The sequence below is a fragment of the Sus scrofa genome, chromosome 4 (assembly GCF_000003025.6).
Source record: "Sus scrofa isolate TJ Tabasco breed Duroc chromosome 4, Sscrofa11.1, whole genome shotgun sequence".
Taxonomy (NCBI): domain Eukaryota; kingdom Metazoa; phylum Chordata; class Mammalia; order Artiodactyla; family Suidae; genus Sus; species Sus scrofa.
This window is the reverse complement of record NC_010446.5, coordinates 29041162-29057221: the sequence shown is the minus strand read 5'-3', so window position 1 is coordinate 29057221 and position 16060 is coordinate 29041162. Positions and strand designations below refer to the sequence as shown.

The following is a 16060-nucleotide window of genomic DNA, read 5'->3' as shown; positions in this document are numbered from 1 at the left end:
CGCTCAGTAGGTTAAGGGTGCTCAGTGGGTTAAGGATCTGGTGTTGCCGTGAACTGTGGTGTAGGTCACAGATGCTGCTTGGATCTGGCGTTGCTGTGGCTGTGGCACAGGCCAGCAGCTGTGGCTCCATTCATCCCCTAGTCTGGGAACCTCCATAGGCCGTGGGTGCGACCCTAAAAAGCAAAAAAAAAAAAAAAATGTATATGCATTTTTAAAAGATTATAGAGTATATGATGGTAGTTCTAAGATGCAGAAATGCTTAATTATTGAACATTGGTAACATGATTCATTTAAAATTATTTTGTTGGAGTTCCTGAGGTGACTCAGTGGTTAACGAATCTGACTAGGAACCATGAGGTTGAGGGTTTGATCCCTGGCCTTGCTCAGCGGGTTGAGAATCTGGCATTGACATGAGCTGTGGTGTAGGTTGCAGACGTGCGGATCCGGCTTTGCTGTGGTTCTGACGTAGCTGGTGGCTACAGCTCCGGTTGACCCCTAGCCTGGGAACCTCCCTATGCCGTGGGAGTGGCCCAAGAAATGGCAAAAAGACAAAAAAAAAAAAAAATGCTTTAAAAAAAAATATTTTGCTACATTTGGAAATTAATATTGAAGGTGAGATTTCTAGATAGCATTTGTCCCAGATACTTATTGGTCATAAATTCCTGATCTTTGTTTGCTCCTTTTGTTATACTCCATAGTAATACGTATTTTTTTGCTTAAAAAAGTTTTTTTCCAACTTTATTGAGATATAGTTGACAAGTAAATTGTGTAAGTTACACAATGTGATTTGATATTGTGAAATGGGTTGGATATTGCTTTTAATATAATCCCACCTCAGGGAAGGTTTTTCTGGAAACTTTCTAGATCTTTTGTTTTGTTTTGTAGATATTTTAATGGTAAGGATTCATCTTATGAGGATTCTCATTATGTAGAAAGTTCAGGGAAAATTGCTAACAGAGCTCTCAGCCTACCTGTTATTTAAAAACAGTTAATTTAGATATCCCAGATGAAAAGAGAGTTGAAATTGAGAAGTTTTGAATAATCTTAAAATTTATTTATCCCAATAGCTTGCCATCTGTCTTAGTAAAAAATTCTTTTTGAAAAGCACCATTTTTCTTTTCCTGAAGATTTTTTCATGTACTTATTTTAACCATAACACTTCATCAGAGGTATTCATTTTTCACACAGATATATTAAAAATATGAAATCGAATTTCTGAAAATTATTTCACGTATTTTTCTCATGCCAGGCTAAAAATCAATAGTTTGTAATTTATTTTTTGTTGGAAATTTAGGCAGTCCAAATCCATTTTATCACTTCCTGCTAGCAAGAAGCAATCCGAGGGTCAATACCAAGTAATGGACAACTGAGTCATGTTTATCATTTTTATAATTAAAGTATAGGTGATTTACAATGTTGTTCCAGTTTCTGCTGTATAGTAAAATGACATGGTCACATAGACACACACACACACATATATATATATTCTTATCTTCCATCCAGTCTATCCCAAGAAATTGGGTACAGTTCCCTGTGCTATACAGTTGCACCTCATTGCTTATCCATTCTAAATGTAATAGTTTGCATCTGTTAACACCAGAGTCCCCGTCCATCCCATTCCTTCACCCTCTCCCCTCCTTGGCAACCACAAGTCTGTTCTTTATGTCTGTGAGTCTATTTCTGTTTTGTAGATAGTTTCATTTATTCCCTATTTTAGATTTCACATATGATTTCATATAGTATTTGTCTTTTTCTGAACTACTTCACTTAGTATGATGATCTCTGGTTGCATCCATGTTACCACAAATGGCATTATTTTGTTTTTTTTTATGGTTGAGTAGTATTCCATTGTATGTATGTATGTACCATATCTTCTTAATCTGTTTATTTGTCAGTGAACATACAGGCTGTTTCCATGTTTTGGCTTTTGTGAGTAGTGCTGCAGTGAACATAGTGGTGCATGTATCTTTGAATTATAGTTTTACCTGGATATATGGAAATGGACATATTTTTAATGAATTATTTCCCTACTTCAGGGTCTAGGAAAATATGTAACTAAATATTGATCTGCCTTTGTAGTATTTGCCATGTTTTATGACTTGGATCCCCATATAAATTATGTATGAGGGTGTAGTAACTAAATCATTTGGTTATTAGGTAAACATTTTAGAACAAGGTGACCAAATTCAGCTTTCATCAGATATTATTTTTATCTAATCTTCTCTTAGTCCCTTTGTCCTTCTGTAAATGTTTATTGAGTACCTGTCATGAGCTGCCAAAGTGTTGGTGTTACTAAGAATAAAGACACTGCTTTGTTACTGTTTCCATAGAAAATACTGTGGTAGACGTCGAGGGAGAAATACAAAGCTTTATAAAACCTAGAACTAATAAAGTGTAGTAGGGGAAGACTTTACTTATATTAAACAGCAAAGTTGATGTCTAGAAGATATCACTGTTATATCCATAGTTATAATTGAAGTGTTTATACTCTAGTGCTTTGTGTTGTCTAAAACTGATCATAACAACTCTTTCATTGTGCTTCTTTGTTCTTAGATATCCAGTATAGAAATGAGTTGTTCATTTAAAGAGCTTTCCTTCTCAGTTGAATTCATTATTCTTTTTAAAAAAATGTTTGTTGCATGCTTGCAGTGTGCTGAGAATAGATGGACAAATACGGCACCATCTTTGACTTGGCTTTTAGAGAGCTAGTGCGATATAATGAACAAATTATAGACTTTGAAGTAGACTTATTAAATCCTGATTCTTTGGTGATTTGCTGCATTTTTTTGAACCTTGTAGGGATGAGAGTGGCTTAAATGAGACAAAGATGATGGGCTGGAGAAAGACATATCCCATGAATGACATGAGTAAACCATTGCATTATAAAATACAAGGCCTACATAGGAAAGAAAGAATAAAGTGATAAGAATGGAAGTTTTCAAATTTTTCTTTTGGGAGTTTGGTAAAATAGGACAGCTCATCAATTGTTAAAAAGCTGTGAGATATTATTTTGCAAAACGTAATAGCATGTTAAAATTGCAAACATACAGAAGAGTATATTGTGAAAAATGTCTTTCCTTTCTCTCTGAACTCAAGTCCTCCTTCACTTAGGTAATCCTTTCTTAATAATTCTTCTAGAAATTTTTTTATCATGCACAAACAAAAATAGGTGTGTGTGTGTGTGGTGGTATGTGTGCCCCTTTGGACTGGGGGAGTGGTTGGAAATGCAGATAGTGGCATACTCTACTAGTAGTATCTTTTAAAGATCATGCCAACAATCCTTTACATAACTGCAGAGCATTGTATTTCATGGATGTATAATCCCTGTCTTAATGAAAAACTTCCTTTAACTAAGTCTTGGTATGGCGACTTAGTTAACCCAAAGGCTGTGTTGTAGTGCATGTCATTTGTAGGATAGACTCCTAGAAGTGAAATTTCTGAGTCAAGAGGTCCGTGTATTTTAAAATTTGATAGATGTTACCAAATTTCCCTCCACAAAAACTTTTTAGCTGTCTGAACTCATTAACATGGTATATGAGAGTGCTTCTTTCCATGTTCTTCCACATGGTATATTACCAGCTTTTTGTTTTTAGCCTTTGCTAATCTAATTAGTTAAAAATGTTCTCTTGTTTTAATTTGCATCATGAGTGATGGCCTTTTAATATGCTTAAAGGGCCATTTATATTTTTCTTTCTGAACTGCTTCCTTTAACACAGTTTTCACATGAAATTTCATTTCTATTTTGGTTGAAGAGAGGTCATGGTTCTAGTGTTCTGTATAGTTTTAACCTCCCCTTTCTCCCACACTGATTTACTGCTGAGGAAAACTTGGGTTCTCAGGAACAGAATTTTGTACCTTTTAGTTGGTTCAATGCACAGAGTGACTGGAGATACAAGAAGGTATGCATTTGTGAACAACTTCCTATGTTACATTTCAGAATTTTAATTTTTTTTCCTGCATTATCAATATAGTTTTGCTTTTTTTACATTGAAGTAAAGTCAATTTACAATATTCTGTTTCAGATGTACAACATAGTGAATTAGGGTTTTTTTTTTTGCAGAGTATATTCCATTTTAAGTTACAGTATATTGGATATAATGAATTTTAATGTTTATTCTTAGAAAAGGAGAATGAAGTCAACTTTTGATTACTGAAATTCCACCAGATTTTTTGAGAGATAACTTTTTTCAGTATTATGGGAGATGATGGTTTGAAAGAGATGAAAAGAGATGAAGTCATTTGGAGGCTGTTCTGTCTTAGGCTAGAAATTATGCAGATTTAAACCTAGGATAAGTGGAATTGGAAAGGATGGGGTTGGATGGAATTATATTTTGTGATAAAAGTACACATTATTATTATTTTTTTTTTTTGTCTTTTATCTTTTAGGGCCATACCTGCAGCATATGAAGGTTCCCAGGCTAGGGGTCAAATTGGAGCTACAGCTGCTGGCCTATGCCACAGTCATAGCAATGTGGGATCCAAGCTGTTTCTGCGACCAGCACCACAGCTCAGGGCAATTCTGGATCCTTAACCCACTGAGCAAGGTCAGGAATCGAACCCACATACTCATGGATGCTAGTTGGCTTCATTAACCACTGAGCCATGACGGTAACTCCAAAGTACACAAGTTATAAAAACTTAGATATGACTTATTTTATTTTTTTAATTAAAAAAATATAGTTGATTTACAATGTTCTGTCAGTTTCTGCTGTATAGCAAAGTGACCCAGTCTGTGTGTGTGTGTGTGTGTGTGTGTGTGTGTGTGTGTATGTATATACATATCTACATTCTTTTTCTCATATTATCTTCCATAATGTTCTATTACAAGTGATTGGGTGTAGTTCCCGTGCTATACTGCAAGACCTCATTGCTTATCCATTCTAAATGTAAAGGAATGTAAGTTTAGAAGGGTGACTCTCGTGTGAAAATTTTAGTCATCAGCCCATCAAAGTCAAGTATTGAATTAGGCTCACTGTGAGCTTTTTATCCCTTAGATTATCCCAACAGTAGTCAGTTTTTTGTTTGCTTGCTTCTAAAATGAAGGTAGGCTTTTTATCCTTTGAAAGCTTTTTGAGGGGAAAAATTATGTCCATAGCGTGGAAGAATGCCTAGCATATGGTATGCCTTTAATCAGTATTTCCTGGAATGAATGAATTCCTTTCAAAGAAAGTACACTAATTCTTGACTTTTTAGTTGATTCATATTTAAGAAAGATAAGATTTTGCCTCAAACTGTTAACTGCCTATTGGAATATATCGAATATTTAAAGTCATATTTTGGAAGTAGATGTAATTACCTCTGTGCCAAGGGTGAAGATACTTTTAGAGTACCCCATTTCCTAGGGTCATGGGCATAAGCCTTGGAGGCTGAAGAACCTGGACCTCTGTTTTCTGTTGGCCAACGATCATTTTCTGAGCCATAACATCTGGGATGGGGGAGTTCTAGGTTATATTTTGCTGGTAGACCTTAATCCATTGATCCTCTTCTAGGTTCTCTGCCTACATGGTCTGTTTTTTAAAGATGTCATGTGTCTTTCAGGAAAAATTGCTAGCTGTCTCCTTGTACGTAATGTTAACAGAGGTGTGCAACAAAGTTATGGTCTGAAGAATTTTTTGAAGCTTCATTTTTTATAATTCTGACTCCATTATTCAAATCACTTATAAAATGTGGGATAGTTTTCATTTTTGATGCAAAGTGGCTTTTGCAAAGGTTGGTCTAAACAAGAAATTTAGATAAAATCAGAACACTGGCATATTTTACAAGGAAAAAAGTATAAGAAAAAAATATGAATGGAAATTGGTAGTCAAGACTCTACCCAATGTTTTGGCTAATTAATGCTGTTTTAAAACTATTTTGGCATATGATTGATGTAGAGTAGACTGCATATATTTAATGTGTATTATTTGATAAATTTTGACGCTTGTATACATCTGTGAAACCATCACCACTATCAAGATAGTAAACAAAAACATCATCCTCTAAGTTTTCTTTACGTCTTTTGATTTTTGCATTCTTACAACTATCCTTTGCGCTTTTCTTTGTGGGATATACTTAAGTTACTTGCAAACAGTTTCATTCTTTTGGGTCATCATTAGCCAGAACCAGAATGGTGATTTTAGTGGAAATAATTTTATCCTTCTGGGTATTCTATCCATTGCCCCAGGAAACTTGGCATTTTCTAGTCCATCTGGTTAGGAAGAGACACTATTCTCAGCCCTGCGTGCACTTTTTCTTCTAAATGTTTCTGGTAGTTTCCTCATACACATGCACTGATCAGTACAAAGCTTAGTACTTGAGGGGAGCCCTTGAGATTCAAGGAGAATTTCTTTAAATCTTTATTTTGTATTTTTCTCTTTTCTCCAGTTTTCTGACCTTTGAACTCGAGCCACTTTGGTCTTGGACTCTAAGCTGCTTCTGAACTTGCAGGATTTGTTGGACTCAACCTGGTTTTTTCTTCTTGCACAGCACCTTTGAAACTCAAAGTAGTAAGCCAGGGAAATAAAAATAGGGTTCACCTTGCTTCTGGCTTTCCTGGATTGACAGTCTTCCTTTGTCTGTTGTCCTGTGCCTTAAAAATGGTTGTTTTATAAATTTAGTACCATTCTTTGGTGGTTTCTGGCAAAACGGTAAATAATGGTCCCTGTTACTCCATCTTGGACCACAGATGAAATCTCTGCATAATGCTCATTTTAAATGATCATGATAAATAAAGTTTGGTTCTTGTGTCAGAATATGGTATTACTTTTCTGTAGGAGATCTTAGGTTTTACAGTGTTAAGCAATGTATTGCTTACATAGTACAGATTAGGTGGGCATGTTTCCCAAATTGATTAATAAAACCTTATATTTAAATCTTTCATTATACTTCACTGAAGTGCTTATTAGGTGGAAAACTTTTTTAAAATAGGCTATTAGAAAGTTAATACTGAATTTCTATTTTATTATAAAATTATTACATTCTAACTATTAAAAATATGTATAAAATCATGGTAACAAATTATTTAATTGTAATATTTCAGTTTCTTTCATGAACTCTATAATCAGTGAATCTAGGATGGGAATCAGAAATTTGAGATCCTACTTCTCAACAAAGCTCTTTTGATGCATTTAGTTGTTTAAACCTCTGTTTTTTCATTATTTACAGAAGGATTGGTCTTTAAAAAGGCATTTTTAAAAATTAATAATCTTTGAAACACTATAGCAGTGCTTTTATAAACTGTATTCTGCAAAATCCTGCTGACCTAAAAATTTTGGACTATATTCAACAGTAGAGGTATGGTTCTGTTGTCAAATCACTGAGAAAATGAGTTAATATTAGACAGGTGTTTTAAAAAAAGAAACTCGTTTTGCGAATAATGGTGTCTATTACCACATCTCTTACTATGGCTGTAGAGGTATAAGTTGCAATTTGTATTTATACTTTGACTTTTTATCTTTTATTTGTGGCATTTGAATACCAGTATTTTCAACAAGTTTCACTGAGTCTATACAATATCTCATCTCAGCTGATACATATTCTGTAAGGATTGGGGCAAGATATCAATATGAAACTAAGCAAGCCTGTTCCTGTCCTTCAGAGATCTCGTAGGTAAAGCTTTTGGCAAGTCTTAACACCTATATACTAAGCATAGACCAAAGGTAAAAAAGAAGGAAGATAACACTTATTCAATACTGTTACATGCTGTGTATTGTATTAGTTGTTTACATTGATGATTGGAGTTTGGTGGTATTACTGAGGTTTGGGGAGGTCAGATGTTTTGCTCTTGGTTAGAAAGCTGGTAAATGACAAGAAGTGAGATTCGGTTTCTTTTTTATTTTAAAACTTGGACTGTCTGCTCTAGCATAATTGCCTGTGGAAAGAGTAGTGTTGTGAAAAATGAAAGGAATAAACAAAAATGTTCCCAATGGTGTTAGACTGGTGAAAGTAGATAATGCATGCCTCACATAATTTCTTACTTATGTTAATTTGACCCTCATTTGTTTTCAGAAAGACTTGGGATAAGGCTTATATTTGAAGTCTAATATTCTTCCTTAAAGGCTTTAGGATTAAGTTACTTTTAGAGCTTTTCTTTTATTTACCGTCTGAATTCTTAAGGTTTAAACTTTATATTTATTATGGCTCATTCATTGTTGCCTATAGTGAAATTATTCCAAAAATATTTGAGTTCCTACCGTGTGACAGGCATTGTGGTAGGGCTTTGGCATAAACCAAATCAACAAGGATATATGTTTTCAACAGACCTGTCATTTTTTTCATTACCAACATATTGTTATCACTATTATTATAAATATTGCTCTCGGTCCTATTTATTGGGAGTCTCTTGATTCTCTCTTATTTTTTTGACTTTCAGTTTTTTCTAACAAAACCCACCTTTTATATATATATCCCAGGACGGTAACTTCTTTGGTCTAAAGAGGCCCCATTCATTTTTCTTCCCTTGTCTATATCTTGTGGAGTTGTGTTCTGTAAAACAGTAACAACATGTTCATAATTAATAAGCTTAACCTAGCCTTAGTTATAGTGTGTCTTATTGTTTAGCCTCTTGCATTGAATTAAACAGAGATGGAAAGAATATAAATTTGATAATTCACACAACACCCTCCAGTCTGTGACTCTTCAATGCAGCCTCAAACAAACACAGTCTTGATAACATAAAACATTGCTGTCCCCTGTGCCTTTGCTCCTGTGTTCCTCCTACTATGCAGTGTCCTTCCTCCACATAGTTTCCTCTTCTGCTTTCTTAAGGTCAGTTTGTACTTTCTATTTCATTCCGGTGTCACATCTGGATCCCTCTTTGCTTCCTGGCCTTTCACCTCTTCCCCTCTGCCTCAGGCTATGTTAGGATCCTTCTCCATGTTGCCACATCATCCTAGATAGCTCTATCATTGCATTTTATTTGATGTGTCTTTCACCCATCAGACTGAGTTCCTGCAAGGAATTACCTATTCCTTTTTTTGTCCTGATATTTTTGTTTTCTAGCACAGTACCTGGCAAACAATTAGATGTTTGTTACATATTTGTTGAATTTATAAATAAATGCAGTTTTATGTTTATATTTAAAAAGCTTTAAGATGCAAGTTTTAAATGTTTTATCTGTTATAAAATATTTATTTCAGGACCTATATTATTCTTTTGAAAGACTCTTAGGTAGATTTTTCTCTTAAAATTGTGAAAAAAGTTATTATAAGCCATATTTGTATAATGACATTCAAGTGGCCACAGTGAGATTATTTTCTAATCTCCACTATTCCTCTATCTCTTAAGATACAGATCTTATGAATGAGACAGAGTAAAAGACTTTAGGCTGGATAAAGATTAGGATTCCCTGCTGGTTTGTAATTATCAGAATCTGGATGGTTATTTATTTGAATGAAATGATGCATACATTGTGTACATCAAAAGTAAAGCACATGTGATTGTTAGAGGAATGTTTGAACTTCCCAGTGGGATGTCATGGGGTATGTTTATAAACTCCCACTAAGCAGTAGTTCTACAATGGAATTTCCCTAGCATTGAGATAATAATTTGCACAGTCAAATTACCTTCTTTACAAAAACCCAGGGAATCATGAGGGCCTAATCCTTTATTAATGTCAACCCATAGGCTGCAAGAAAGCGTAAGATTGCCATTCGAAAAGCCCAGGGGAAAAATGTGGAGGCCATTCGGGAACTGAATGAGTATCTGGAACAGTGAGTGTCTTACAAGAGGATTGTGTTTTGTTATTCTGATAAATCTTTTTTAATTAAAATGGAATTTGCATTTGATTTTCCTTTTTGCCTCCATGCTGTTCATTTGCAGAATATCCACACCCTTATTTTTTTTTTCCATTTCCTCTCACTAGATTTGTTGGAGACCAGGAAGCCTGGCATGAACTTGCAGAACTTTATATCAATGAACATGAGTAAGTTGTTAAACACTCATAAAATTTTATTGGAGAGTGCAATTTTCCTCATTATATAAGTTCAGAAGTCACAGTGGTTTCCTAAGGATTGATGAGACTGTTTGAATTATGTGTCTTTTTAAATTAACAAAATAAACTATTAAATGAAAAAAACAACAATTTGTTCACTATAATATATGAATTGCTAAATTATTTTTTTGTTTGTGTTTTGCTAAATTATTTTTGTTAGAGACATAAGTTATATTTCTTTAAAATACTGATAGTATTCTTTGAAATTAGAAAGGCCTGTATATGCTTAGCTAAGGTTATTTTTAGTGAATCAAAATTGTGAATTTTTAGAATTTATATTCTTCTTATGTACAAAGAGTATTATACTCCCTGCTGTTTAAAAATTCTGTCAATTGTATGCATTTATTAGCCTTAGTACTAAGAGAATCAACTCTTCCAAAGCAGAAGCATTCTGTTGCCTGGGTAGAAAACCAAGAATAATCAAGAATGTTGAATGCAGTAGGAACTTGCTTATTGGATATTTAATGTTTTTGTTAGCTTTTTTATTGCTGCAGTGACAGGAGGAAATCACAGTGTGAGAGGATTAGCCCAGTCTTAGTGCAGGTTTTCTAATATCACAGCATTAATGCTAACCACTATCTAGAGGCAGGATTTATTTTTTCTTTTTTTTCTTAGTTCTGAATCTGAGGTATATCACATTGTTTCCTTCTTTCAAGAGAATAGAATCAGATTCTCATGCACATATTCTTACTGTGCACGAATACTTAGAATACTTAACCTCATTCTCATAGTGCAACTAGCTCACATAGGAAATAAAATCTAATAAAGATACTTGTCCCTTGCCTTTGCTCAGGGCTATGTATGTAACATGAAATGGAGAATTAAGGTAGTTATGTGTGTAATTCTAATAGAAGTGGAAGCTAAAATAAAAGTAATAGCTTTCATTTAAAGAATGAATACTGTGTTCTGGGAGCCACTTTTCGGTTCTCTGTTATATGTGCTGGCTATCAGATCTCTTTGTTTTTCTTTAGAAAGTTATTTCCTGAATCATGTTCAGTATATATGTATGTATGCATGTATGATCACATATGTAAACATACTAAGCTTTCTCTTATTTAAGAGTGGTAATGTGTTTGGTTAAATGGTATTATTTTCATTTTTCATAGTTTTTGTCAACATTTATTAAGTATACATATTATTTAAATAACATGGAACTGAATTTTTAGAATACAGTAAAAAAAATAACATTAGTTTTATTTTGTCCCCAAAACAGATGAAAATTATTTAAAATGTTTTTGTGCCTTTTGAAGATCTCATGATTAAAAGCAGTTACAGACATTTCAAATCATCAAGGGAATCTTTTCTTTAAATTAAAGAAGTACCCTAATACAAAAAATTTGGAAAACCAAATAAAAAATAAAGACAAAACTCATGTGTAATTGCATCATCCTAAATTAGCTACAGTTTATATTTGATTTTTTCCTTTAATACCTCTTGAAACAAAAAGAAACCTAAAATAGAATTATCTTTTGTACCTTAAGCGTTTCACTTAGTTGCATTTTGTCAGAAATGTCTTATCATAAACATTCCACAATATGATTTTAATGGCTTCATCTTTTTAATTTACTTTGGTATTCCTAACCAATTTCCTAATGTAATATAAAGATTGTTTTTCATTTTCCCTATATTTCTATACTGATTTTCTTTGTTTCCTTGGACTAAATTCATAGAAGTAGAATTGCTTGATTAAATATATAATTAATATTTTCAGTGGTTTTGATAAATCATTCCTAGATGGCCACTAGAAAAGTAATATCTATTTACTCTAACACTAGCAGTTTATTAGAGTGTCCCCTCAACAGTGGGGGCTACCATTCTTTTTAACTTTGCAAAAATTGATAGGTGAAAATTGGTTACATTTTTAAAATTGTAGAGCTATTTATGCAATGCAGTAAATGCAAATGCAAAATATGTCCTCGTTAATTATGTACTTTCAATACTGATTTTTTTAACTTAGAGAAACTATATATTTTTAGGTGGTCAGATATGTCAATTTATATTGCTTTTAAGTTTCCTATCTTTAAGAACTGTATAAATATATCCCTTCTGTTTTTGCTTCTACTTCTTTATCAATTTTACTTTTTTGCATGTGTTTGTAGTATTTCTGTATTTTATTCTCAAATAAGTTACACTTATTTTTAACCTATTGTTAAAATCTATTATTATTTGCTTTACTTTGTAATGGCCACATTCAGTTTTGCTTTGTTTTGGGGTTCTAAAAAGTTTATTGTGATAGATTTGAATGTACATTTAAGACAAACTGACAAATCCTAAGAAATCAAGAGATACAAACACTGGAGAGCAGCTGATAAATAATTTCTTTGTGTCTTTCTTTTTTCCTTTGCTTCCTTCCTTCCTCCCTCCCTTTTCTCTCTCTCTCTCTCTTTCTTTCTCTTTCTCTCCCTTCCTTCCTTCCTCTCTCTTTTTTTTTTTTTTCTTTTTTCTTTTTAAAATGGCCGCACTCATGTCATATGGAAGTTTCCAGTCCAGGGACTGAATCTGACCTATGCTGTGCCAATTCTGGATCCTTTAACCTGCTGGGCTCTGGGCTGGGGATCAAATCTAGGCCTCTGCAGTGACCTGAGCTGCTGAGGTCAGATTCTTAACCCACTGTGCCATGGCAAGATTCCTGAAAAATAATTTACTTTCATGGGAAATGATAATTATGTTCTGTCTACTCTTTTATCTTGTATTATAAAACTTTTTGGTCCTAAAGCTCATTATTTAAAAAAATGATTTATTTTTTCTAATTGAACACTTAGAAGAAATATTCAGATTTAGGCTGTGAAAATAAATCTTTCTTGATTTTTTGAAACTATATGAAAATCAGAATATTCACTTAATTCATCTAACTTGTTTGAGCAAATCATGGTAGTAGGTAGAATATTTTTGGTAGAAGTGATAAGTTATTATGGAATGTGAGTTTAACACAGTTTGGTGACATACTGGCAAAAACAGCAATTTAAGAATTGCTTGGTATATTTAACATTTTGACATTCTTTTCTGCATATGAATAATTATAGTACATCATAGGCAGCATTGCAAATCTAGATCTAGAATATTTTACTCCATATAAATTTCTATAGTACAATATTCCTTTTAAGTCTGTTTAATGTTTGTATAGAGAGAAAGGAAGATATAGAATTCTGCCACATATTTTTTTTTTTTAATTTTTTTTGTCTTTTTGCCATTTCTTGGGCCACTCCCACGGCATATGGAGATTCCCAGGCTAGGGGTCGAATCGGAGCCGCAGCCACTGACCTATGCCAGAGCCACAGCAACGCGGGATCCGAGCCGCGTCTGCAACCTACACCACAGCTCACGGCAACGCCGGATCCTTAACCCACTGAGCAAGGGCAGGGACCGAACCTGCAACCTCATGGTTCCTAGTCGGATTCGTTAACCACTGCACCACGACGGGAACTCCTGCCACATATTTTTTTTCCTTGTCTTTAAGTTACTTTATTTAAATTTGCTTCTGATTTATAAATTCTAGGTAGTTATTCCAGTGGTGTATGTCAGTTGATCACATTGAGACACTTGTTTTAAATATGAAAAATTATTTATAATTTATACCTTAACCCAACTATACATACATATTGTAAACAAAAATATGTGTTTTAAACAAAGACATGGAATTTTTAAAAGTTCATTTGTAGTTATAACTAGATATATCAGCAAGGAGTACTTATTATAAATTAATTATGATTGTTTTTATAGTAGGTCTAGCCTTACTATAAAATTCTATTACAAATGGAATTATCAAAATCCTGTAAGGAAAAATCATAAGTTGATAAATCTAGGGACAAATACTATAACCTATATACATATTTTGTGAGGAACAGAAGAACTTAAAAAACTATTACTGACTCTAATGTAATAATAGTGGTTATTCTATTTTAAATAGATTGCTATTATTTTTACTTCTCTAAAGCTTAGTCTCATTGAGTCATTGTATATATAATGAATTAACTCTGTATCTGTCTGGAACGGTATTGGCTATGTATCATTCTTGGGAGAATTGAGCAGTCATCACTCTAATCACTTTCATATGGCTTAGTACTCTTGGGTACCCCCATTTCTTGCTCCTTCTACCTCTAAGTTTGTTTGATTCTATACTATATCCACAAAATTAATTTGATTTTTTTTTTTTTTTACTTTGTAAAGTTAGGGGAAGGTATCCCCTTCTTGTGTGTGATGCTTGAATAATTTTTGAGATAACTATCTTGCCATTCATTTTTCAGTAGAAACTCCTTTTTGCCCATTTTATCTTACTTTATGCTGTTTAAGAATGAGAGGCATGGTTTTGCTCAACCCATTTAATTCCTTAAGAATATATATTCTTAGCATTAATGGGAAATTGTGACATTGCTCTAGTTAAAGGAACACATTTAGAAGAGACCTGTCTTTTTGATGAATAAATATCAGGTATGTAGCCATAATACTTTTGTTCTAGACATTTATTCAGTTATTTGTTTAGTTGTTCATCATTTACCTAAGTCAAGAACTATTACAAGATTTGGAGCATAAAAACAGAAAAAGTTAAATAGCTGCCTGATCTTTGAAGAGAAACTATATATAATGTCCTTCATAAATCTAACATTGTGCTTGTAGGGTAATCTGCAGGGTGTTTTTAATTCCTCAGGCTCTTTGGGTTTGATTGCTGTACCTGTTTTTATGTTACTACTGACATCTTCATTACTACCATCACCACCACAATTTTTCAATGTGGTGTGGAGCACATGTAGGCAGTATGCATAGTGGTTAAGAGTGTAGGCTGTCTGCCTACTTAATAGGTTTTGGTGGGATTAAATAATATGTAACACACTGCATGATACATAATGAGCACATAATAAGTTACCTATTATTATTCAGAATTACACATGTGAGACTGCAATATGTATATTTTGAAAAGTAAGTATATCAAACATTAGTGTAAAGATAGGTACCTTTATATATTGGTGACAAATGTCAGAAATGACTGGGTAGCCTTTTTCTGTTATAATGTCATCACCTCCTCCCTGGGAATAAATCTTAGAGCACCACTGTTCTTTAGGGTTTCCTGTAAACAGTAAAGATACTCACATGGCTTAAACATATAAAATGTATTAAGAAGACATATAGTCGTGTGGTGTAAAAGCATTTTTCCAGAGCCCTTTGCAGCAGTTTTCTCCTTAGGTTTTCAAAAATAAAGATTTTGTTTTTCTACCACACATGATTAAATAGTATTAGAGTGAATATCAAAACCACTAATTTGATATATTTTTCATGGGTTTAGAAATTTGTAACTTTGATCATAATTTTGCATTTGACAGTAACCTTAAGTAATGAAAAGCCTTTGTAATGGAATATGTTGGTAAATATGTCTGTAAAGGATTTTTAGTGAGTAGAGAATATTAAGAAAATGCTTATTTCCTTATGACACTTTAGCTATTTGAATATTTTATTAAATGATCAGTGAACTTCTAGAACCTATTTTATCTGTAACCTGATTTAAGATCTTGAACCTATGCTGTTAATAACGTTTGGATGTCATAGTAGTGACCCAGCTTTTAAAATGTGGTATCTCTTGATTGTTCCTAGGCTGCTTTGGATTTAAATTTTGTTTGTTCATTTTGTTAAAAAATGTGATGTTATTTGTATTTATGAACTCAAGATGAAACGTACTTTAATAATAAAGTTATTTAAATTATTTTGGGAATAGTCTAATGTCACTAAAGTTGTTTTCAAATTATTTTAAGGTGTAATTAAGATAAAATTTGTGACTTTTAAAATTAACTCCTTGATGTTTTTCAGCTATGCTAAAGCAGCCTTTTGTTTAGAGGAACTTATGATGACTAATCCACACAATCACTTATATTGTCAGCAGTATGCTGAAGTAAGTGTTTTCAAAAACAATTGTATGTGATTTTATTTTTGTTGGTGTTGGGTAGTATGGAACTAATATGTCCTTAATGTTAGGCAGTATATACATATTTAAAATATATGATGAAAATTAATTTGTGGGAGTAAAAGTTGTAAATTTTTAATACCGTAGTGGAAATACTGACTTTTCATTTAAGCACACTTATTTAAAATACTGAAATTCTT

The 16060-nt window shown here is 33.1% G+C and overlaps 1 protein-coding gene across 12 annotated transcripts in view; it reads left to right on the top strand.

Annotated features, from left to right (window-relative positions):
• EMC2 (ER membrane protein complex subunit 2) overlaps positions 1-16060 on the top strand; it is a 98153-nt gene that overhangs the window by 22049 nt on the left and 60044 nt on the right. For all 12 annotated transcript variants that reach the window (XR_002343156.1, XR_002343157.1, XM_021089024.1 and 9 more), the window contains 3 exons: positions 9604-9689; positions 9842-9901; positions 15767-15848. Coding sequence is in view for 10 of the 12 variants with exons in the window: in XM_021089024.1 (XP_020944683.1) it covers positions 9604-9689; positions 9842-9901; positions 15767-15848 (228 nt within the window). In the remaining 2 variants the exon portion in view is untranslated. The remainder of the gene's footprint in view (positions 1-9603; positions 9690-9841; positions 9902-15766; positions 15849-16060) is intronic.